A 23,974-nucleotide genomic window follows, 5' to 3' on the forward strand; every position below is an offset into this window, starting at 1 on the left:
GACTTATGAATACCAACTGTATTTCATTTTTTAAATGTAGTTAGTTCTGTGAATAAGCAGAACAGAATTATAGCATGGCATAACTGGAGAAGATCTAAGAGATTGTATAGTTGAACCTCTCATTTTAGACCTAAGATACACAGGGGTGAAATAATGTGCCCACGGTTACACAGTTCATTAGAGGCAGGTTCAGTTTTATGACCTAGGTAAACTTCTGGCTCTGGTACACCAATGCCAAGGGTCCCCCAAAATGCTGACTCATGGATACGGATAATTCCATCTTTGTGTGATGGATTAACTTGTTAGAAAAACCTTCTCACCTAGAACAACTAAAAAGGCTGGAGATTATGTATACATATGTGTATATGATATATACACATGTAAGTGTATCAGAGGTAAGCACAATTTCCCTTCAGGAATTTACCAGTTGAGGCCGAGAGGTTGAGAAGATGGGCAGAACTTTGGAGAGAAAAAAGTTGGAATTCAAGGCCCTCTGTGACTGGGGGGGTCTTGGTAAATACCCCAAACTATCACTTGGAGTCATTTTGGACACCTGAAGGACTATACCTAAGAACTATGGGTTCACAGAATTTAACCAGCCCTTATAATGATGAAACCCAGGTTCAAATCAGCTAAGTTCCATATTGGACTAAAACACTCAGTTGCTACCTAACTGCCACCCAGAAGCAAAGCAAATTATCTCCGGAAGAAAATAACATTACTCTGAGCCTTGAATTTTTTTCATACACACTGTCTGGCAGTTAATGAAAAATTCGCAAACATAATTAGGGACAAAAAGAAATAAGGAAAAACTAAGGGGAGAAAATGGCAACAAGCTTACAGGTGATGCAGATATTGAAGTTATCACAGACTTTTAAATAACTAATTAGTAAGTTCAAGAAAATAGATGATGATCAAGAAAATAGATCATGATCTCGTGGTTCATGGGTTCAAGCCCTGTGTTGGGCTCTGTGCTGACAGCTTAGAGCCTGGAGCCTGCTTTGGATTCTGTGTCTCCCTCTCTCTATGTTCCTCCCCTGCTCACACTCTGTCTCTCTCTCAAAAATAAATCAACTTAAAAAAACTTTAAAAAAAAAAAAACTAGATGACACATTGAGAAACTTCACTAGGCAACTGTAACATATATTTTAAAACATCATGTGGGAATTCCAGAACTTAACAATATATAACTTAAATTAAGAAATAGATAGGTTCAACAACAAATTAAATACAACCAAGAAAAAGATTAGTGAACTGGAAGCCAGGCCAATAGAAAATATCCACATTTAAACATAGAAAAATAGATGAAAAGCACACACACAAAGAAACATAATGAACATAGTATGATGCTTGAGGTGGGACATTGTCAGAATATTTTGGAATTTCTCACCAAAGCTGCATCTCAAGTCAGAGGGGGGCCTTGGGCATGTGGCCCAAGAACCAAAGCATGTGCTACAAAATACGGTGGTACTATTATCCTCCAATTAAAGCATAAGGATTATCCAAGTAGATTAAAAAAACAACAGCCATATGCTACTTACAAAAGAAACATCTTAAAAATAGGATGCTGAAAATGGAAGTCAAAAGATAGAAAAAGATATATTCTAGTCCTGTAAAGTACACCCTTTTATAAAAAAATAAAGAAAGACTCTATTTAGGAAGATGCAATCATTCTAAATTTGTATAGATTTAAAATATGCAAAGCAAAAATGATAGAAATAAAGTTAATCAGGGCAAATTAAGTTAACCTATTCACTGAATAATTTCAGCATCTTCATATAGAAAGCGCCTCTCCTGTGATAAAATTAGAGAAGGAAGCTGCCCTGAGGCGTGAAAATAAGGGTACAAGATATCTCTAACGGTGCTTGGAATTTCACATGTTGGGATATGTTTCTTAAGAATTTTTAGACTTGGGTTTCACACCTGAGGGTAGAACTTTGTTGTAAGTGAGAACATCAAAGTGTTGGGGAATCGAATGTGAAGCAAACTCAGTGAAGGGGGCACAATAGATCCATTATAATTTTCCCATTTTTTTTCCTTTAGAGACAGTGATAATGTGCTCATGCAAGTGGGGGGAAAGGGTAGAGGGAGAGAGAGAAAATCCCAAGCAGGCTCCACACTCAGCACAGAGCCTAACACAGGGCTCGATCTCACAACCCTGAGATCAGGACCTGAGCTGAAATCAAGAGTTGGACGCTTAACCAACGGAGCCACCTAGGTGCCCCATAGAATTTCCCCATGTTTTAGCCACACCAGTTTCTGCCTAGAATCTGCATGGCCAGTTGCTTCCCCCTATACCTCTATGAAAAACGTTTGCACATGCTTGTCATTTTCAGCTTCTTACAAACTCAGATACACTCGTACCCTTGTCCAGTGCCTTCCAAACATCAGGTACAATGATTATTCTTTGCTGTCTTACTTAGAACCATTTGGGTCATGGAATTAAAATTTACACTGCTTCTACCCCATAAGGCAGCATCAAACAGTGACACCTAATTTCCTGTGGCCATGTTCTTTGTAGCTAATTGTCTTGTAGAACTGAAATATTAAAAAAAAAAAAACCACATTTCTGACGTGTGTGCACTATTACTGTATAAAAATCCACATTGCAGGTGTGCATGTCCTGTGCTAATTCATATCTTTGGGATTTTTCCATTGAAAAAAAGTCACTTCTCTCTAATTCATACAAAGTTGCTGTTAGTCTGAAGCCTTTCACCTCTCCCATCCTGTGTGATTGGGACTGATCTGTAGGAATCAAAAGTTGTCAAGGAAGGGGCGCCTGGGTGGCGCAGTCGGTTAAGCGTCCGACTTCAGCCAGGTCACGATCTCGCGGTCCGTGAGTTCGAGCCCCGCGTCGGGCTCTGGGCTGATGGCTCAGAGCCTGGAGCCTGTTTCCGATTCTGTGTCTCCCTCTCTCTCTGCCCCTCCCCCGTTCATGCTCTGTCTCTCTCTGTCCCAAAAATAAATAAAACGTTGAAAAAAAAAAAAAATTTAAAAGTTGTCAAGGAAGACCATAAGCTCTGAGGCAGAATAAATTATTTCATCATGTCCATTTCCTTGGATTTTCAGTTTAAAGGAATGTAGTGGCTTTAAACCCAGGCAAGGGACAGGCCTGCATCCTGCCTCAGGTACACAGAAGCTCCTGTCTGCGGGGCATTACCTTTGGAACACCTCTGTCTAGCTGTTAAGAGTTTTGTTCTTGGAGCACAGAAGATGTGAATATAAATCCTGGCTCTGTAATATATTGGCTGACAGATGTTGGGCGAGGCTCTCACCTCTCTGGGCCTCAGTTTTTCTCATGTGGAAAGGAGGGATAATCTCCATCCCAAAGGTTATTGGTTAATTAAGAAAACTCATATGAAATTCAGTGCTGGCAAAAAGAGGTCAACCTCCAGGAGTCATTACTATTCAGAGGCTTGCTCAGAAAGGTCTGTACAGAGGCCCTCCCAGGAAGGAATTTATACCAAAGGAGAAGAGATATTTGGGGTCCGTTTGAGGTCCTTGTGTAGCAATATGGGGGATTCTGGTGGTATCCATCATGCAGACTGTCCTGTAGCCCCAGTCTCATGACTTCTGCCTAATCTCAGGAAGAGCAGTGTAATAAAGATCAAGCACAGAGAGGAATGAGGGCTTTAAAAAGCTGTGAGCAGAAGTCAGCACCACCATATGGTAGCACAGGTATCAGGCGTGGCACGTGGAGAGGTAGGCACTGTCCACATACAAGCTCAGTGTTGGCTGGAGTTGTGGGCGTGATGACAGGCTGCGGGAGACGAGGGACCGCATCCTTCAGGAGCTCCGGGTCCCATCCTCAGAAGATGTACCACAGCAACCGGAGCAGGAGGAAACACGTAGGACAGATGCATTTGCTGGAAGGACCCATCCCAGAAACCACTGTCCAGGTGCTTGAGGCCATGCTCAAATTTCCACCAAGCACTAGGTGAAGGTTGAGCCAGAGAAAAATGTGCTCTCAGCAGGCTGGTCTGGCTACGTGAACCTGGGCTACCTTCACGTCCTGAGTGATACCTCGTGGATCTCTCCATTCCACATTTCAGAGGAATGTTCTAGTTCCTCTCCAGAGGGCTTGCCATCTGTTTTTCCCTCTTTACGTGTGCCTGGCTATCATTTCTGTCTTCCTTAGAATATGATTAACCGCATGTCATGTATTTGGATTTGTTATTAGCTGGGTTTCGCTCAACCTTGGTAGGGTGTAGAATATGGAAGAGAGCTTTCACATTTTCTCACTTTTTGGTCAGTATCTTTTCCTCACCCCCCTCTTCTTACCTGTGCCCTAAATCTATCCAAATATTCTTGGTTTTCTCTACAATGCTTGCTTTTTCCTTTAACTGTACTTAACCACCTGCTATTTGCTATCGTAGTTATGGCTCTGCCAATAGAACAGCGTCAGTGCGAGCAGACTTGGGTATCCACCATTCACTTCTGTACCCTGTGGATGGAGGCTTAAAAGTCATCCCAGCTCATATTTTCTTTTTCATCCTGTTTCCCAAAGTGCTTTTTAAAATTTTTACTTTAAATTAAATTTTTCTAAGTTAAAATGTTGAATATATTTATTTTTTAGAAAGACATCCTTGGTGTTTTCTAATGCCAAATGATGACTTTAGCAATGTCTTTACCAGGACGGTGAAATTTGGTGTAACTATAATGACAGTCAAAAGGAACATTAAAAAAAACAAAACAAAACAAAACTGGGAGTTCTTGTATTCAAATCCATAGTGAGATTAGGTACATATTATATTTCTAAATTAGCATCTTTTTATTCATTGAAAATTAATATAAGGGGCCCCTGGGTGGTTCAGTCCGTTAAGCATCCAACTTCGGCTCAGGTTATGATCTCATGGTCTGTGAGTTCGAGCCCCAAGTCAGGCTGTGAGCTGACAGTTCAGAGCCTGGAGCCTGCTTCGAATTCTGTGTTTCCCTCTCCCTCTCTCTCTCTCTCTCTCTCTCAAAAATAAATAAACATTGAAAAATTAAATAAAAATTAATATAATAACACATGAATGAAGAATGAGAGAAAGAAAGTAACAAGAGGAAGGAAGGAAGAAAGGGAGAGAGGGAGGGACTCTCACATGTAAATAAATGCCTTCATTACAACATTTGAAGTCACATCAATTTCACAGTCTTCCTCAGAAGACATGATGGATACAAGTCATGGTGTAATGATGGGATGGAAACATTCTAAAGGTCATGCGGCATCTTTTGGAATATCCATTATTTAGACATTGGGCAACCATTCTTTGAGCAGTTATAATGAGCCAGGGTACTGTGTTTCACTCCAGAAGGTGAAACATTTGACCTTTTAAGTGTTTTCAAATGTAACTCTTAAACAATGGTTATGTTCCGTTCTGTTAAAACAGGATTGCTTTTCAAACAAAGTAACAACTGACACTGACTCAAGAGTTTGTTTCTGGTTATTTTTCTACACCATGGGAGGTTCTGTCACGCTTTCCTCTATTGTGGTATCTCATACTGCCCTCAAAGGAGATGGTTTGGACAAGAGAGTTTGTTATAGGGGTGAGGGGTGGCTGTTGGCTGTGAAGCAGAATGGAAACAATAAAGCAGAACACAGCAATACTAAATCAGTCTGGCCTGTATACATAGTTTGAGCTCATAACCTCATTTATTTTCCTATGTTCCGAAAATTCATGAAAAGCTTCATGAATGATTTCAGACTGTGTCAATCCTGTTGGATCAGTGCCCTCTCTGCTCTGTAGCACAGTAACATGAGGAACGAAATTGTGGGGCAGAGGGATACACAAATATATGTTCAAAGTGCAGAAGATGGGATCATTTTTAGTGATCTGGGACCCCTCCTCCTTGGAGTAGAACTGAAGTAAGAGAGAGGCTAAGCAGGATATTGAGACTGTGGGCGATCCAGAGAGGTGAATAGAGGCCCCCAGCAACGGTGATGCTAAAATAGAGGCCAAGAGAAGAATGTCTCCATCATGACAGATCTGGGCACTTTTCTTTGTCTCTGGCAGGTGGTAGTGCTGCAGAGGCGGCCATCTTGGTGGGCAGTCCATGAGCTGCCAAAGCTCTGCCCTCACCTGCCCCTTCAACGGACCTAAAAAGGGATGCAAGACAAGCAGTCCTTTGAAGAAGAGGAATGGTAGATATAAGGGGTGGGCAGAAGAACAGAACCATTTCTTCCTCCTACTCTTCCAGACCGTGCATCTCTTTTCTTCCAAATCATTTATACCTTCCGAACTTTTCAGTTCAGGAGCACATTTAGCTCTTAACCACATTTTTTCCATTAATACTGACCTTCATTTTGAGGGTCATACTGATTTCATATTTGGAATGTATAGATGCTCACCATCTGTCTAATGTAGGATCTTTATTTTCTTTTCACAAACACTTGGAATTCTCATGGAACACCAACATGCCAGCTCAGTGCCTTGACTTTTTTTTTTTTTTTATTGCTTCAGGGGATCCAAGTGATAAATAATGAGTAAGATACTTATTACCTTCTCTTTTGCCTAAATGCCTTACTAAATGCATTCCAAAGCTGCATCCTCCTGCCTACTTCAAGTCATGGAATCCAGCAGTAAAATATATATGTATGTGTAATTCACCTTATAAATATATATATATATTTGTCTAAAAGCTATTTGCTGCCTATAAGCTGTATAAGATGATTGTCTTTATTATCTTACCCTAAAGGATTCTCTCTGTTTTTGAGTTTCCAACTTTGGAAGAATTGAAAACCTTGTTATTGTTTTAGAGGAGAATTATAAAATTTAACAACTTTCAGGGGAGCCCAGGTGGTTCAGCCGGTTAAGCATCCGACTTCAGCTCAGGTCATGATCTTGTGGTCAGTGAATTCGAGCCCCACATCGGTCTCAGAGCCTGGAGCCTGCTTCAGATTCTGTCTCTCTCCCTGTTTCTCTCTCTCTGTCTCAAAAATAAATAAACATTAAAAATTTTTAAAAAACCTTCCAAATAAGACTTTTGAGGAAAAGTTAAAGAAATTTAGAGAGTTAAAGGAATTTAAGATTGGGGTGAAATCGGGTAACAGCGTTCTCATATTTGAGGTTCCACAGGACATTAATGCTTCTGTTCTGACCCTCGCTCCCTCACACAATGGCTGTAAATAGAGGTGAGGCCTGAAAGAAGAATAGAATGGGGGTTCACCTCTTTATCCTGAGTCCTGTGTAGCCTCTGGTGCCCCCTTAGCCTTTAACTTTTCCTCATCTGTGAAAGGAAGAAGCTCATGGCTACGTTCTAGAGCTGTTTTGAGAATGAAATGAGATCACCCACTTAAAACGAGCTGCTTACATTTGTGGGTGAGGCACTATTCTAAACTCTGTGTGTATTACCTTATTCATAATGACTATGTGTGAGACCTGCTACATCCGTCACTTGGCAGATGAGAACCAGAAGACACAGGGCTGAATTTTGGTTCCCAAGTCTGCATTCTTAACCACTCTTTACATTTAGAGCATCGACTCCAACACAATAAAGTATCACTTGAAGTCAGCTAGAAATATTATTATTCCTTAGCTTTACTTTATTCCAAGTCTTCTCAAGGGTGTCTTTGGAAATTCTTACAGAAACAGAATGAGTGGTGTTAAAAATCACCTTGTGCATGCAGTGAGTGTAGGAATGCATTTGAAAGTAAGTTATAGAATAATTACTAAATGTGACACATCCAAAATGATTGTGAAAATCCTGCCTCGTGATTATGATGTAGTAATTTAGAGGTACTGATGAGGGAAAGACATTTATTTCATTCCTTTCTTCCTGAAACACTAAGGATATTTATTTATCTATTTATTTACTCCTTTATAGGCAGGCGGGGCATTATTGTTCAAATTCATAATACTTAATTTAGGAGTTGAAAGGCTGATGCCACTCATACAATGATCACAGCCTTTAAAAGTAAATTTCCCGTTGTCAGACACCCAAATTAACTGGCATAAATGTATGACACATTGTGAAACAGTTGATTAAACCAGTTGCCAAACAGAACTCCATTCAGATAATAACCCAGTGTTCAACACATTTTAGCACAGACTACATGAAAAGTCTTTAGCAAAATCAGAGAGGAAGATTGTTCTCCCACTTTGATTTTCAGAAAGATGATGTGATTATAAAAATAATAATGTGATGACCTTTGGCATGAGCAGCTTCTGGATTCAGTTCACTAGAAAGTGCATTTATTTTTGCCAGTGAAGGATGTGATTACATAGTGGAAAACATGGTGGGTTATCGAGTTTTTTTGTAAAGATTCCTTACTTTGTAGGTCATGACCAGGAAACTCAGCTGATATTCTCAGTTCTATATAGAAAAGGCAGTGCCAGAATCCAGGACTCCTGCCTTGCTGGGCTCTTGTTCTTCTTATAACAATAAACTGCCTCTTTATTTTTTGGGTTCCTCATGCTTCTTAAGTCAGCATTTCTTTGGAAATATACTCCAGTAGAGATACTTTGGGGCCAGACTGGTGCTGAAGTAGAGAAAGGATAGGGTAGGCTCCCTCTTTTGTATGTTATCTGTGGCCTGCTCCCTGCTGCTATGTGGCTGATTCACCACTCAGGTTCATTTTCATGACCTCCCCCTGCCATATGAACTGTGGTAATGCCAGTCTTCACTTAACATGATCCTGATGTAACTTAAGTGAAGGGGCGTCATTAGAAATAATGGTTAACATTTTCCCCTTCTTTCCAACAACTGTTATATTGTATTTGCTAGAACTTTCAGAAAAGGTTAAACAATTACATGAAAATGAACATTCTACCCTTATTCTTGATTTCATGGAATTCGTGAAATATGTGCTGCCTCTCTCCTCAGCCCTGACTGATATGGGAGAAACTGGTACTCAGTCTCAGAACTCTTTCTGCAGAACATGGAGGCCGTTAACACATCACACCTCTACCCAGACAGCCACCCCACAGCTACTGCCAACTGGTAGGAGTGAGCAAAGGCGGAGAAAAACATTTGCCATTCATACTCTAGAGATTTGCCATGCACAGCAAGTGCTCTCCTTTATCCCATTTATGTATGGATTTCTTTTATTGTTATATGTTTTTCATTTTTGAAACAGAATTGTACGTATACATATATATAGCATTTTCCAAAATGATTATAGCCCCCACCCCTTTTGGGGGGGGGTTGGCTAGTATTACCATGGATTACATTAATTTCAAAATATTAAATCATTCTTCAGTTTCTGGATGAACTATTTCTTGGCCATGGTGTATATACTCTTATATTTGTTGTTTTAATTAGGTTTTTTGGTTTCCATATTAGCAAGTGACATTTACCATCAGTGCTGTGTAACTTATTTTAAAACTATGTTTTAGTATCAAGGCTTTGCTATTTTACTAATATCATTTGTGGAATATTCATCTCTTGGTATCTATACAATTTATCTGTTTTTTAATAGGATCTACAGTGCCCCATAAAATCATTAGGACTAAGTGATTCTTGGAATATATGTTCAATTTTGTTTGTGATTATCAATATATTCAGATTTTTTTCTTTGGTTACATTTCAGTAATTTACATTTTCCTGGAAATTATTAATTTTATCTACATTTTCAGATTTAGTTTCAGTGAGTTATAGCTGATATTCACTTACAGTTGTTACATTCTCTTGTCTATACTCTCTATTCTAATTGTGAATATTGAATATCTGTGTTTTTTTAAATACTTTTTACCCATGTTAGAATTACCTATTTCATTGGTCTTAGCATAGAAACACTATTTGCATTAATTTATTAATTATATGAACCTTATTATTTGTTTTATTTAGATGGAGGTTTTAAAAAAAATGCTACTCCTATTAAGTTTCTATAAGATATGTTTCCATTGATTTCAATTGTTTTCCATATTTCAATAATCATTTAGATTTTACTTTTACTCATTGTTTTATTACTACTATTTGTAACATTGGTTCTTTATCAGTACTAGGGGCCTGTGTTCAAACTTTTTCTTTCGTTGTATCGTATTAACATAAGAAGATGTTCTCTTTTTTTTTTATGTTTATTTATTGCTGAGACAGAGAGAGACAGAGCATGAACAGGGGAGGGGCAGAGAGAGAGGGAGACACAGAATCCGAAGCAGGCTCCAGGCTCTGAGCTGTCTGCACAGAGCCCGACACGGGGCTCGAACTCACAAACCGTGAGATCGTGACCTGAGCCGAATCGGTGGCTCAACTGACTGAGCCACCCAGGTGCCCCGGAACATGTTCTCTTTGTGTTAATGCTATTGCTTGTTCTCACACAATCCATTAATTTAAATCTTTTACTGTCATTTTACTTTATGTATATTGTAAATATCAGAAAAGAAAGCTTTTACCATAAGTCAGAAATCAAAACTAATCATAGCTTAAACAAATAAGTATAGCGTTTTTTTCTCTTCTATTTTGTTTTGTTTTGCATTTTAAGACCTGTAAGGTCATAGGTTCTTTTCAAAATGCCATCCATTTTCAGCACATAATTTTGTTGCCTCATGGTTGCAAGATGGCTACTGAAGCTCTAGACATCACAACAATTTCCAAGCCAAGACAAAAGGATAAGAATGGTACCAGCTATGTTGGTTCCTTTCACCTGAAAAGCTAAAACTTTCCCAGACACCCCATACTTCCATATCATTGACTAGAATTGTATCACGTGACCACCCCCAGCTGCAAGGGAGGCTGGAAAGTACTTATCTATTCTAAAATCTATAGCAGAAGATGAAGAGGAAGAATGAGTTGGAAATATCTGGTTAATTAACCAACTAACTCTTGTCTGCTGTAATATGTCTATTGGAAATAAAAATTACGATTTTTTTTACCTAATCTGAAATGTAACTTTTAGATTTATTATTATAATTGATTTTAATCCTCTCATTACACGTCTACCCTTTTTTATCTTTTAGTATTATACAGAAGATAATTTCTTTACTTTTTCCTCTTCTAAAATTTCTGCTAGCAGTTAATGTTTGTTGAAAAAGGTTTTTAACCTATGTTTTTCTTATAAGATTAAAAAATTGAATTATATCTTCAATATCCTATTATTTGAAAGAAGTAATTATTAATTCCTAACTTTCCCTTTTGTTAGACTTTATCACACTCGTACTACCTGACCTATATGAATATTTGAGATTTAGATCCAGAACATAGTATTCTGTACTATTCAGTTTACTGGTTTTTAGCATATTCACAGAGCTGTGCACGTATCACCACAATCTATTTTAGAAAATGTTCATGGCTTTAAAAGGAAATACACAAAAATGAATTACATTGTTAGTTCTTCCTTTATATTTTTTCTCTTTGGAGGATAATATTTGATATTATCATTTCTTAGCTAGATTTTTAAATGTTCTTTAGGCTTAATTTCTAACTTAACTCGTTGCAAATATTTAAACTCACTCTTTCATAACCTTTGTTGGGTAGAGATTGAACTCAACAGTATGTAACAGAAAACTTAAATAATGGTTGCTTAACCAAGATGGCTATTGGTGTTCCTTTGTGTAACAAAAAGTCTAACGGTAGAGAAACCAGAATTGGTATAGCAGCATCACCCTGCCACTGGCTACTCAGGTTTTTTTATGCCATCCTTGGGATGTGGTCTTTTTTTCTCTTGCTAACAAGACGACTGCATTAGGTGCAGCAGATATGAGGGAATTGCCATAGGAAGAAAGGAAGACTGTCCACATGTCAGGAGAGCAATACCTTCAAAGAAGAATAATACCTTCAAAGAAACACCCAGAACACTCTATACATCTCATTGACCAGACCTATGCCTGCCCAGCCACCTCCCATATACACCTCACTCCCAGGGAGACTTGTGGCTTTTAGATGGGCACATTGCCAACTTGAACACAGTTGGGGTTCTGCTAGTAAATTAGAAAGGGGAATTCAATATTGCATAGGCAACAGTCTTGCACATTCCCCTTTTTCGACCTCTTCCTGGTTTAGTTGAAATGTGTCATCAATTAATATTTTTTAAACAGTACATTTAAAAATCTCGTATGTATCTGAAGCTATAGTTCTATGTTTTCACATGTAAAAACCCAGCTTTGCCTTGAATCATTAACTTTCCCACTTTAAACCTTATATTTATTTTTAAAGTTTTATCGAGACATAGCTTACATAGCATAAAATTCATGCATTTAAAGTGTATAGTGTAGTGATTTTTAGCATATTCATGCAACTGTGCATCCGTTGCTACCAGCTATTTTAGAACATGTCCATGACCTCAGAAGAAATGCCATTCACGTTAGCATCAGTCTTCGTTCCTCCCCTCTTCCCAAAACCTGGAAACCACTAATCTACCTTCTGTCTCTATGGATTTTCTGATTCTAGAAATTTCACGAGAAGGGAATTATACAATACATGGCTTTTTGTGACTGACTTCTTTCACTTAGCACAATATTTCAAGTTTCATCCATGTTGTACCATGTATAAGTATTTCATTTTGTTGCTGAATAGTATCCCATTGTCTGGGTGTATGACATTTTATTTATCTGTTCTCTACAATTACCATACCATCGGTGGATTATTTGACTTGTGTTCCACTTTGAGGCTATTATGAACCTTCATGCGCAAGCTTTGTGTGAATATGTTTTCACTTCTATTAGGAATATACATAGCTAGGAGTGGAGTTACTGGGTATTAGAATAACTCTATGTTTAACTTTTTGAGAAAGAATCACACTGTTTTGCAGAGTGGCTGCACCAATTTCACATTCTCACTAGCTGAAGAAGAGAGTTCCAATTCCTCCACACTGTTGTCAAAACTCTTGCTATTGTCGGTCTTTTTTATTATAACCATCTTGGCAAGTATGAAGTGGTATCTCATTGTGGTTTTACATTGCATTTCCCTGATGACTAGCAATGTTGAGTATCTCTTTGTGTGTTTATTGGACATTTATATCTCTTCTTTGGAGAAATGTCTATTCAGAGACTATCCATTTTTGATTTGGTTATTTGTCTTTTCATTGTTGAGTTGTAAGAGTTCTATATGGTACATATATTCTGGATACAAGTATCTTGTCAGATATATAATCAAAGATATTTTATCCCATTCTATGGGGTGTTTTTTCAGTTTGTTGCTGGTGGCATTTGATGCACAAAAATTCCTAGTTTTGATGAAGCCCACTTTGTCTTTTTTGCTTTGTCACTTAAGCATTTGGTGTTGAAACTAAGAAACCATCGACTAACCTAACGTGCCAATGATGTACTTTTATGTTTTCTTCTAAGAGTTTTATAGTTTTAGCCCTTACATTGTGGTTTATGACCCATTTGTTTTTTTAATATGAAATTTATTATCAAATTGGTTCCCATACAACACCCAGGTGCCCTCCTCAATGCCCATCACCCACCCTCCCCCTCCCTCCCAATCCCCATCAACCCTCAGTTTATTCTCAGTTTGTAAGAGTCTCTTATGGTTTGACTCCCTCCCTCTCTAACTTTTTTTTCCCCTTCCCCGCCCCCATGGTCTTCTGTTAAGTTTCTCAGCATCCACATAAGAGTGAAAACATATGGTATCTAGTAGGACTTATTTCACTTAGCATAACACTCTCCAGTTCCATCCACATTGCTACAAAAGGCCAGATTTCATTCTTTCTCATTGCCAAGTAGTCTTCCATTGTGTATAAAAGCCACAATTTCTTTATCCCTTCATCAGTTGATGGACATTTAGGCTCTTTCCATAATTTGGCTATTGTTGAAATTGCTGCTGTAAACATGGGGGTGCAAGTGCCCCTAGGCATCAGCACTCCTGTATCCCTTGGGTAAATTCCTAGCAGTGCTATTGCTGGGTCATTAGGGTAGATCTATTTTTAATTTTTTGAGGAACCTCCACCTGTTTTCCAGAGGGGTTGCACTAGTTTGCATTCCCACCAACAGTGCAAGAGTGTTCCCATTTCTCCACATCCTCTCCAGTATCTATAGTCTCCTGATTTGTTCATTTTAGCCACTCTGACTGGCATGAGGTGGTATGGTTTATGACCCATTTGAGTTCATTTTTGTGTATGGTATGGGGAAGGGGTCCAAATTCATTCCCTTGCATGTGGATATCCAATTGTTCCTGCACCACTTGCTGAAAGGACTAATCTTTCCTCATTAAATTGTCTTGTACCTTTGTTGAAAATAATTGACCATAAATGTGAGGGTTCCTTTCTGGATTCTCAATTTTATTCCATTATTATGGAACATGTCTATATGTCTATTGTTATTACATTACCATTCTGTCTTGATTTCTAGAGTTCTGTAATAGATTTTAAAACCAGTGAGTTTCTCAACTTGTATCTCTTTTTTCAAAAGTGCTATTTCTGGATTTCTTCTTGCTTGTGTCTCTGGCTAAAGTGTTTTGTTCTGAGAGACATCTCTCAGAATGCACTGTGCCACCATCAGCCTTCCTCCAGATCCTTTTTCTGTCTTGGTGTTTTCTGGAATTTTCATCCCCTGTCTGGATGTGGGAAGGCTGAGATAGGGAAGAGATCATAGGGTCATCTTCCAGCCTCTTTTCAGAGTATTTCAACAGCTCAGAAGAGGAGTGGATGCCTCAGTCTTTCACAGATGCAGTATTCATATCACCAGGACAGGGGATAGATTTGGAGAGACATGTGAGCATCTTTCTCCTTCCTCTTTGCTCATGGTCTCATATGGTTTCATAAAGTCTCCTTCACGAAGCCTGGGTAGATTCCTTTCAACCCCATTCCACCTTCTGTATAACTGAGGCTGATGTTTAGTCAGTACCTTCCACGATGCCTATTAGAGTTTGTTCATGACCAGCCTCTGTCATGGTTGGTTTATGCTCATGCCTGGATGATAAATATTTTGAATAATACCCTGCTCCTTGCACATGTCGATTTCCCCTAGATACCAAGATGTGATTACCTTTCAGGCTAAGCTTTGCTGCTATTATGAGCTTTCATCTAAGCTGTGCTTAGAACTGTAAACCAGGTGCCACTTTGCTCTTTGCTTTGGAGGTCTCTGTTGTATGGGATATGAAAATTGTGGTGTAGCTGCATTGAGTTTCTGACTACATTGAGTAATTTCATTTAATAATCATTTTGATTTTCCCTCTGTGTAAATTTTCCCTGAGAGGAGGTTAGGCTCATTGGGAGCTGAATTCATTCTCCCAAGTCATTAAGGTTCCGGTTAGTGCTCTGCAGCTATAATTAATTAAACTACACTCAACTTCCCTAAAAATGAAATTCTCTATATCCCCAGTGAATTCAAGATTCCCACTACATAGACTGAGACATGTACACACCAAACCCTGGGTTTTTCTTGAGGCTCATCTTACCTATTTTTTTTTTTTTTTTTTGCCTCCCAGTCTGCCTTGATGAAGGTATCTAAATTTAAGTAGGAGCATGATGAAGGTGATGTTTCATTTCTACTTTTGTACTTTGCAGATTTTTTTTTGCTAACCTAAGTGTCTTATAGGGTAATAATATCTAAGAAGAGGGTGGTAGACAGTAAAAAGGAGGAAGTATTCTTTATTTTAATTAAAATGCTAACATAAGGCATGATCATTGAGTGATTGCATTACAAAGCAGCTACTTGTTCTGCCATAGTTAAGTGTGATTTGATGCGTCCATTATGAGCCTCTATTCTCAGGGGTTTATATCTTGGCCAAAATAGTCCCTCCAGGCTGAAACTTGGCAGACAACTCAGCCTAATTACAGTCATTTTCCTTTTTGGATTAAGAAAATGGAATTATTACAGTGTTTTAAGCCCACCCACCCCCATATTTTCAAAGGTCTATATTTATACCCACACAAATTGTGAGCTCTTGATACTTTCAAGTAAGATGGCAACTTAGGAAGAACCAAAAGGCTTCTTTAGTACCTGTGAGCAACCTGACCCAGGGATTCCAGAGGGAAGGACTCATCCTTCCTCAAGCAATTGCAGCAAGGAGTCTAGGAAATCACTACATTAGTAACAAGGTGTGTGGGGATGTCAAGAAACCCAGTACTGTGGGTTTGGTTAACTTCAGGAAACAGGTAAAGTGTATCTTCTCCAGTCATGGGGCCACAGCCCCATCACATTCCTCCTTTGACTTTCAGCTGGCCTAGAATTGTCCTACCACACATCAGACCTCCATTTTCATCATTCATATTTACCCATCAATAAGGATGGACAAAAATTGAGAGGATTAGTGGTGATTAGTGGGCTCTTAGGCATAATCATAGAAATCCTGGGTCAGCAAATCTTCTCTGCAGGTGTCACTTATCTTGTGATCTTGGAGACTTCAGAGTCCAGTGACTTTGCCAGTCTCCAAAGAGCAGGTATGTGATATGTTTTGCTTCCCTGAGTTATCATTGTATTACTTTTGCCACAGTTATTTGACAGATCACTATGGATAGTATTAAAATTTTCATCATTTCTTAGGTGCAATAAGTGAAATTTGACTTAAAATTCTACATCTTATCTTTTATATCCCACTCGACTTTGTTTTTCTTTTATAACTTGAGGCACGTCATATCCTCTCTCAAGTGAAAGTATTGTAGATAGTAGATGGAATGCTTTTGCAGCTTTAAGACAGCTTCCCTGACAAGAACCACAACCTACAATTTGTAAACTTTTGTGAAGAAATCAGTGTGGTTGCTGCAATTTACAGCTTGGATTTCCCTGGGTTCCTGCTTGTAAATCCATCTAGATATATGCCATGAATATGTAACATGCAGACTGATGCTGAATGTAGCACTGCAATATAAATAGGATACTTGGGCTTTTCAGAAAAGCAACAGGAGTTAAAAAAATTCAATTCAGATTTCTACACTATGCAGCCCACTAAAGAGACCATGGAATCAAAATGCTGAAGATGTTAGACAGAAAATGTTGCTGAATCAGTTCCTTCTACGAGGCTGGCAGGAACGAGTCACGTGGTACAGAGGGAGAAGGAGCTGAGGAACACCTGTAGCTGTCAAAAAATTCATTTGCTTGGAAGGTTTGGTATTTGTGTGAGTGCAGTGAGCAAATAAGCTATGTCAATGATACATAAAAACGAAGTTACAGCAATTAAATTAAAAACTAAAAAGGTTTTGAATGTTAAAACTGAAAACATTTTAATTGAACATAATTCTATGGAAGACTATTAAATTACCACCTTGGAACAGAAGCACAAACAATGTGATAATGAGCTATGGAACCAAAATTTAGAACAGATAAACTGAAAAAATTACAGGTACCCTGGTGTAGGGAATGCACAGTGCTGATGATATGAAAATATGAATTATTTATACCTTCTTTAAATGTAGAATGTAAATTTGCTTGGAATTAATTTCTGTTGGGAAATCACTACACAGTAAACATGGCTGTCTCTTAAGGTAATATTTTTCCTCCTAAATGTTATTATTATTATTTTATTATTGTTGTTGTTGTACTGGGAAGAAGAGAAGACGAAAAAATGCTCAAGATTGAAACTGCCAAGTTATGTTTACACTGGAAAATTAAATCCTTTATTTCTGGGCAACATGGAATATAGAGAGCTACAAAGTAAATTATCCTACATTTTTCAACAAAGGACAGCCAAACTGAGTGTTACAGACTGAATTGTTTCCCCCTCAAATTCAGACTGACGCCCTAACCCACAATGTGATCATAATTAGAGATGGGTCTTTGGAAGGTAATTAAAGGTAAATGAGGACGTAAAGGCAGGGTCCTAACCCACTGGGAATGCTGCCTCTACAAAAGAGGAAGATCTCTGTGTGTTTATGGGTGTGTGTATGTGTGTGTATTTGCACACGTGTGTGTGTGTGTGTGTGTGTGTGTGTGTGTGTGTGTACAGAAGAAAGGTCATGTGAAGATGTAGCAAGAACCTGGCCAACTGCAAACTAGAAAGCAAGCCCTTTCAGGAAGGGAATTGGTCAGCACCTTGATCTTGGACCTCCAGCTTCCAGAACTGTGAGAAACAAATTTCCATTGTTTAAGCCACCCAGTCTATGGAGCTTTGTTATGAGACCATGGGCAGACTAAGTAAGACACTAGGTCAGTAGAATGCACATTTATATTTAATTTGACGTCATTTTTATATGCTCACCCACTGAAGACCATAAAGGCTTTTATGTTTTCAACCCTCTAAACTGTGTGCGCATGAATACCTGTGTATACCGCCCTTCAGTGACTTCTGTTTATTGATTCACTGAGTGTGTATTGTTGTTTCTTCAGAACTGGAAAGTCTGAAATTGTTGAGATACTTTACCGTCTTTTTTCTTATTAAATCTTTAAACTCTGGTGTGTATTGACATTTTCAGGCCATATTTATTTACTTATTTATTTATTTAATATGAAATTTATTGTCAAATTGGTTTCCACACCCAGTGCTCCTTCCAACAGGTGCCCTCTTCAATGCCCATCACCCCCACTTTTCCCTCCCTCCCATCCCCCATCAACCCTCAGTTTATTCTCAGTTTTTAAGAGTCTCTTATGGTTTGGCTCCCTCCCTCTCTAACTTTTGTTTTTCCTTCCCCTCCCCCATGGTCTTCTGTTAAGTTTCTCAGGATCCACGTAAGAGGCCATCTTAATTTAAACTAAGCACATTTCAAGTGCTCATAGATGCATGTGGCTAGTGGCTATCATATTGGACAGTACAAGTTTAGATTGGTTCATATTAGTTAGTCTCATGCAAAAGTAACATGGAATAAGTCTATCATATCCATAAGAGCATTTTCAAATAATCAGCCAATAAATTTTTGAGTCTTCTTAAGTATGTACATTGAATCATCTCAACTATGGTCTATGACTAAAGGGAGAAAGAAAATATATGATTTGTGATTATCTAAAGGGCATAGACATGGGGCCACTGGTTAGTGGCCTTGGGCTTCTGTCTTGACTAACATCTTTCTCCTTGACTAAACTTCCACAAAACCTCAGTAGCCGCTCACTCCGATGTACTTCACAGGTGGGGAATCTGAATCCAGAAAAGGAAAGCAATTGGTTTGACCAAATTATACAGTTAATTAGTAGCAGAACTAAGACTAAGATTCAGGTCTTCCAGCTCTCTACCCATTAATCTTTAATAAATGATGGCATTTATGAATTGATGCCAAAATGCCTCTGTAACTCTTATGAAAATAACTATACTACATCCCATATATAAATCATATAAATCACATGTGGAGGTGGTGAGAGGGAGAGGAGGGAAGGGATCTACACGAATGAATTGTATTTATTAGCCTAAATATGTACTAATTTATCTCAGCTGCTCAGAGTATTTTTATGCTTCTTTACCATTCATTTCTCTCTTCTATTCTGGCTAAGTGAAGGCCATGTTCTGGAGTCCTTTAGGCCAGATGGACTAGCTATGAGGTCTGGGCTTATAACTTCTCTGTGACTTAGTTTCCTCAACCTATACAACAAGAAAAAAAGAGTACTTCTTCCATAGTTTGGCTGGAGGGATTTAATAAAAAAAAAGACATTAAAAAACACTTACAGTAGAATCTGGTACATGTTAAGCATTTAATATATGTCAGTTGTTCTGGATGGATAAAATTGCCACATAACTGAGTTTCAAATAATGATGTTCATTACTTCTTATGCTCTTCTAGTAAGGGATTTCTTCTGGCTGGAATGTGTCTCCACCTTTCCTTTGAGAGTTTTGGTGGGAGGCAAATATAATAGGGGTCAAGTTCGAGAGGCCAAAAGGCAATAGATGCTTTCTCTCATATTCTCACTCAAGACACTGAAAGCCCAACACTCCCTAAGATCAAGAGGAGAGTATGTGGGGGCCCTTGTCATTCATGAGGGGTTTATTGGTTACCAGGAGCCAGTCAGACTTATATGGTGTCTGACCCAGTCTCTCAGAGTCTCTCTGCTGCCCATCTCCCCCTACCCCCTCTTAACCTTACCTGGACCTTCTTCCCATGAACACCTCTTGTTTCTTCCACACTGAGTATCTCAAAGTTCTCCCAACTCATCAACCCCTTATCCATGCTGTGTCTTTGCACCTAACTTTCCCTCTGCCTAGAACATTCTTACCACTCCCCACTCCTCCTGCCCAACACCTCTCTTCACCTATTCTTGGCAACATACAATCTCCAGTGCCAGCTCTGCCTTGAATTCTGAATGCTCCTGGGCTCCTCCGACATTGTTCTACTTGTCATGTTACCATAACATGTGCGTTGTGTCTCTCCCCTGCCAACAGAGGGTTCCTCCTGGGCGGAGACCTGCCTTACTTACTTCCACATCCCTAGCTCCTAGCACATGGTCTGACACATGGTAAGTGCCCATGCAGCCCGGTTAGATAAGTGAGTTAAGGACCCTGCCCACAGCTGACCACCATTCGTACCACTGTAGCCCCAGAACTCTTTCCCTTCTGTGTTCAGAGTCTGGAGCTCAATTAGGCTTCCAAATGTAAATTCTGTCTTTTAATTACAAACCGTAGAAAAATACGTGTGAATGTGGGTATATTTTTAACCTTGGATGCCTGCATTCTTTTTACCTTTGCCTGGTTTGGAAATCCTTGCCTTCCCTGTGATCACGCCTCTCTCTCAGTAAATGGACATGAAAGTGAAGATGTGAATATTTTTATCTGACATTATTTTGGAGCACCGCTTTCCTGTTTGCTGCTGTTTCCTTTTCATGGACCATTAGCAGCTTCCAAAGGCAATATCCTTTCCCTGTCACACTATGCCATGGGGGGCCATTTCAACAACTTCAGACTAGGGCATTAAGTGCAATTCTGGATGAGAGTCAGCACATAACCAAATAAAAATAATAAAGGGAAAGCTTGTAGGAGCCATTTGGAACGCTGTCCCGCGCTGAATTCATTTGCAGCCTCACAGAAACCTACCCATCACCGGTGATCAGCCCCGAGCCCGACCGTACCTTATTTAATTGTAAAGTATTTCATATCCTCAGAAACAGCCCTGCTCATTTGCTTTTCCTTTTTTGGAGATTGTCTTAGTGGAATGCTGAGATTCTAATCAGTGGGAGAAGAAGAAAATGCAGGTTTTGATTTTAGCAAGCAAAATAAAAAAGAAAAGAAAAGGAAGGGGGGGGGAGGTACATTTCTTATTGCTTCTCTCCCTTCCTTAAAATGAGCATTTAGGAGGCCTGTTTGGAAATTCTTCTAAACTAGGTGCTTAGCACAGGGGAGGAAGAGACAGAAGCAAGGTGAGCAAGCTCACGTGCCTAATTCAGCATGAGCCACTGCTACCCCTGGTCTCCACACAGATGGTGGTTTCAGAAATGAACTGGGGAAAACTAAGCATGGGAACTGATTTCCAGACCAGTGTCCCTCATGGTCCACCCATTTGAGAGTGTTCTGAGCCTGCATCGAAGAAAGCCTCAGGTCTAGCCAAGCCAGGGAAGGTTAGCCTACAATAGTGTATCCCTAACTTTCCCGACATCAGGGCCCCTTGGGGAGGCAGGCTGTTAAAGGTACTGATTCCCAGAGACTTTTCACCTTGAAATTCTTACTTAGTAGGCCTGGGGTAGGTAATGAGAATCAGTACTTTAAGTGCCTCTGAATGAACCTTATGATCAGGCAAGTTAGACAGCATTCCCATAATTTATTTACCCATTCTCTAAACAAACTTCTCTGATAACCAGTTTTGTACAAAGTGCTGTCCTAGAAACTATGGGGACAGAGCAGAAATAGAGGTGGAGCCTCCCCTCTCGGAGTCTACCATCTAGAAGAAGATTGTGGCACTTCCAGAAAGCTGCCAGTTCATGCTTTTATCTTCAGCTTTTCTACAACTCAGCGGTTCAGGTGAATAAACATTGGTGGTATATTCACTAATCAGCCAGTTAAGAAATGCTGGTAGAGTGTCTTTGCAAGATACCATTCCTAAGACCTGAAAGGGTTACACCTCAGAGCTGATCCTTCAGTTCAGAATATCAGGACAGGCTACATTAGAAGACCAGGGATGACTCATAAGTCTGTCCAAGAAAATAATTCTATTCTAAAAATCATAGCTTTTATCTATCACATGCTTAGTATATGCTGAGCTCTATGCCAGGCATTTTCCTCTAGGCTCTTTAACAAGAGCGAAGGACTGTTTGTTTTGTTCATTGCTATATCCCCAGCTCCCAGGACAGAGCCTGGCACATAGTAACTGCTCAAGAAATATTTGTTAAATAAATAAGTAAATATATTATTGGCTGATCTAATCTTCAAGACAGTTCTCTGAGCTAAATACTAAATACCCCCAGATATTCTAAAACTCTGGGATGAAGCCTAGAGAATCTATCTGTATTTTTATCAAGGTCTTTGAAAGATTCTTCAGATTGGCCAGATTTGGGAAATAGGCAATCTGGACCAACACCCTAACAGACACGTAAATTCCCTGGGCTACGTTCTCCTTCAAGTGCTTTTTGGCTTCTACCTGAACATTTCAAAGGTGAGAAATTCACCACTGATTATGTTAGCCCATACTGTAGCCCTTACCAAAGTCTAATCACTTTAATTGTAGAAATGGTCTTCTTATGATTACCTGAATCTTACCTTTTCTTCACTTCTACCGTCCTTATTCCCTCTCCAGGGAAAGGATCATGCTCACAACATTTAGCTCTTGATCACTGTGTATAATGAAGAATTAAGATCATTCCATCATACCAGGATCTAAGAGGCAAGGGAGAAGCTGAATCCATGGCCGATCCCAGCTGAGAAGCTTAGACCCTAGACTGTTTAAAAATCACATGGTACCCTGAGTTTAAGAAGAACATAGACCATAAACTTAGGTTTGAAACTTGACTCTCTAACATATTAATTATGTGACCTTGTACAAATTAATTGTGCTCTGTGAACTTCGGTTTTCCCATGTGTGATGTGGGGAAAATAAAATATCTTACCATTGTGCATATAAAATATAATAGCTAACAAGAACAAAAACAAAAGCCAGATGTAAAAATAAAATAATACCCACAGCTCACATTTTTCATGTGCTTATTAGGTGCTAAGCACTGTGTTAGTGAATATTCCCCTCAGCTCATTTGGCCTGTTTTTTTGTTTTGTCTTGTTTTGTTTTGCTCATGGTCGTATCCCCAGCATCTAGAACAGTATCTGACGCACAGTAGCTACTCAATAAGTATTTGTCGAATAAGTGAGTTAACCCATTAGCTTATCTGCAAAACAGGTCTGTGAACTAAATGCCACTGGTAACCCCATTTTACATGTGAGAAAACAGAGGCTGATTACTTGTTCAACCAGCAGGTGATGGAACAGGAGTTTAAACCCGACACATTCCCGTGTTATCTACGGACTAGTTATCACAGGCCTTTGCCATTCATTGCTAATGTCAATAAATGTAACTTTAGATTTGTACCCTTATGCACTGTGACATCTGTTGCTGGAGAGAGTGAATGAATTTTGTTGTGCTACCGGACCTCAACCTGTCATTAATCTATCCGGTGGATGAATGTGCATGTTCAGAAGCCGGCAGCACCAGAATAGGGTCAGTGTTCTTTTTTGTCCTGGTGGTCTCGCTGCCTGCTTTGTGAGACATCATGCTTTACCCAGAGCCTTCGGTTGTCTTTTCCTCCCACTGAATAGTCACTGGGAAAAGCAAGGACTCTAAAACTGCGGGACTGAAAATGAAATATGTGATGGCTTCGGGCTATGTGTTCCCTTTGCTGGGAAGCACTGCCATGATAATTGTTTCTACAAAAAGAAACTACAACTCTGGCAAAAAAAAAAAAAAATCAAACCCTCTGTTTGCTTGAACCTATCATAAAGCATTGCTGGTAATTATAGAAGCTGATTGTGCGACAGTTTAGTTTAACTTAATTGGCAATTTTTTTTTTTTTTTTTAAGCCGCAACACAATAAAAATAGTAAAGAACGAGTCAGGTTCTAGAGATGGAACATTTAGCTTTGGTGAAATGTCAAAGATCTGTGCACACTGCCAAAGGTGTGGGAATGTAACTCTCTGCTGTCAGCTCTGTTATTTAAACTCTTGCTACTTGTGTTTTAAATTCTGTTTCTTGAGTGCACAGAGTCTGATGTGGGCTTTTATCGTATCCTAGCTAAGCAGGTCTTTAAACGGTTGTGGGAAGAAATGTGCCCCATAAACTAATTTA

At 39.1% G+C, this 23,974-nt stretch overlaps 1 protein-coding gene across 1 annotated transcript in view; it reads left to right on the plus strand.

Moving 5' to 3' along the window:
- The first annotated feature begins 3,752 nt into the window (after positions 1-3,752).
- Positions 3,753-23,974, plus strand: part of ITPRID1 (ITPR interacting domain containing 1) — a 207,274-nt gene continuing 187,052 nt past the window's right edge. The window contains exon 1 of the mRNA XM_047095237.1: positions 3,753-3,937. Coding sequence (XP_046951193.1) covers positions 3,753-3,937 — 185 coding nt within the window. The remainder of the gene's footprint in view (positions 3,938-23,974) is intronic.

This window comes from Lynx rufus, unplaced genomic scaffold, assembly GCF_022079265.1.
Source record: "Lynx rufus isolate CCGP_SWC_20201006 ecotype Redwood Valley unplaced genomic scaffold, mLynRuf1.p SCAF_4, whole genome shotgun sequence".
Classification (NCBI taxonomy): Eukaryota; Metazoa; Chordata; class Mammalia; order Carnivora; family Felidae; genus Lynx; species Lynx rufus.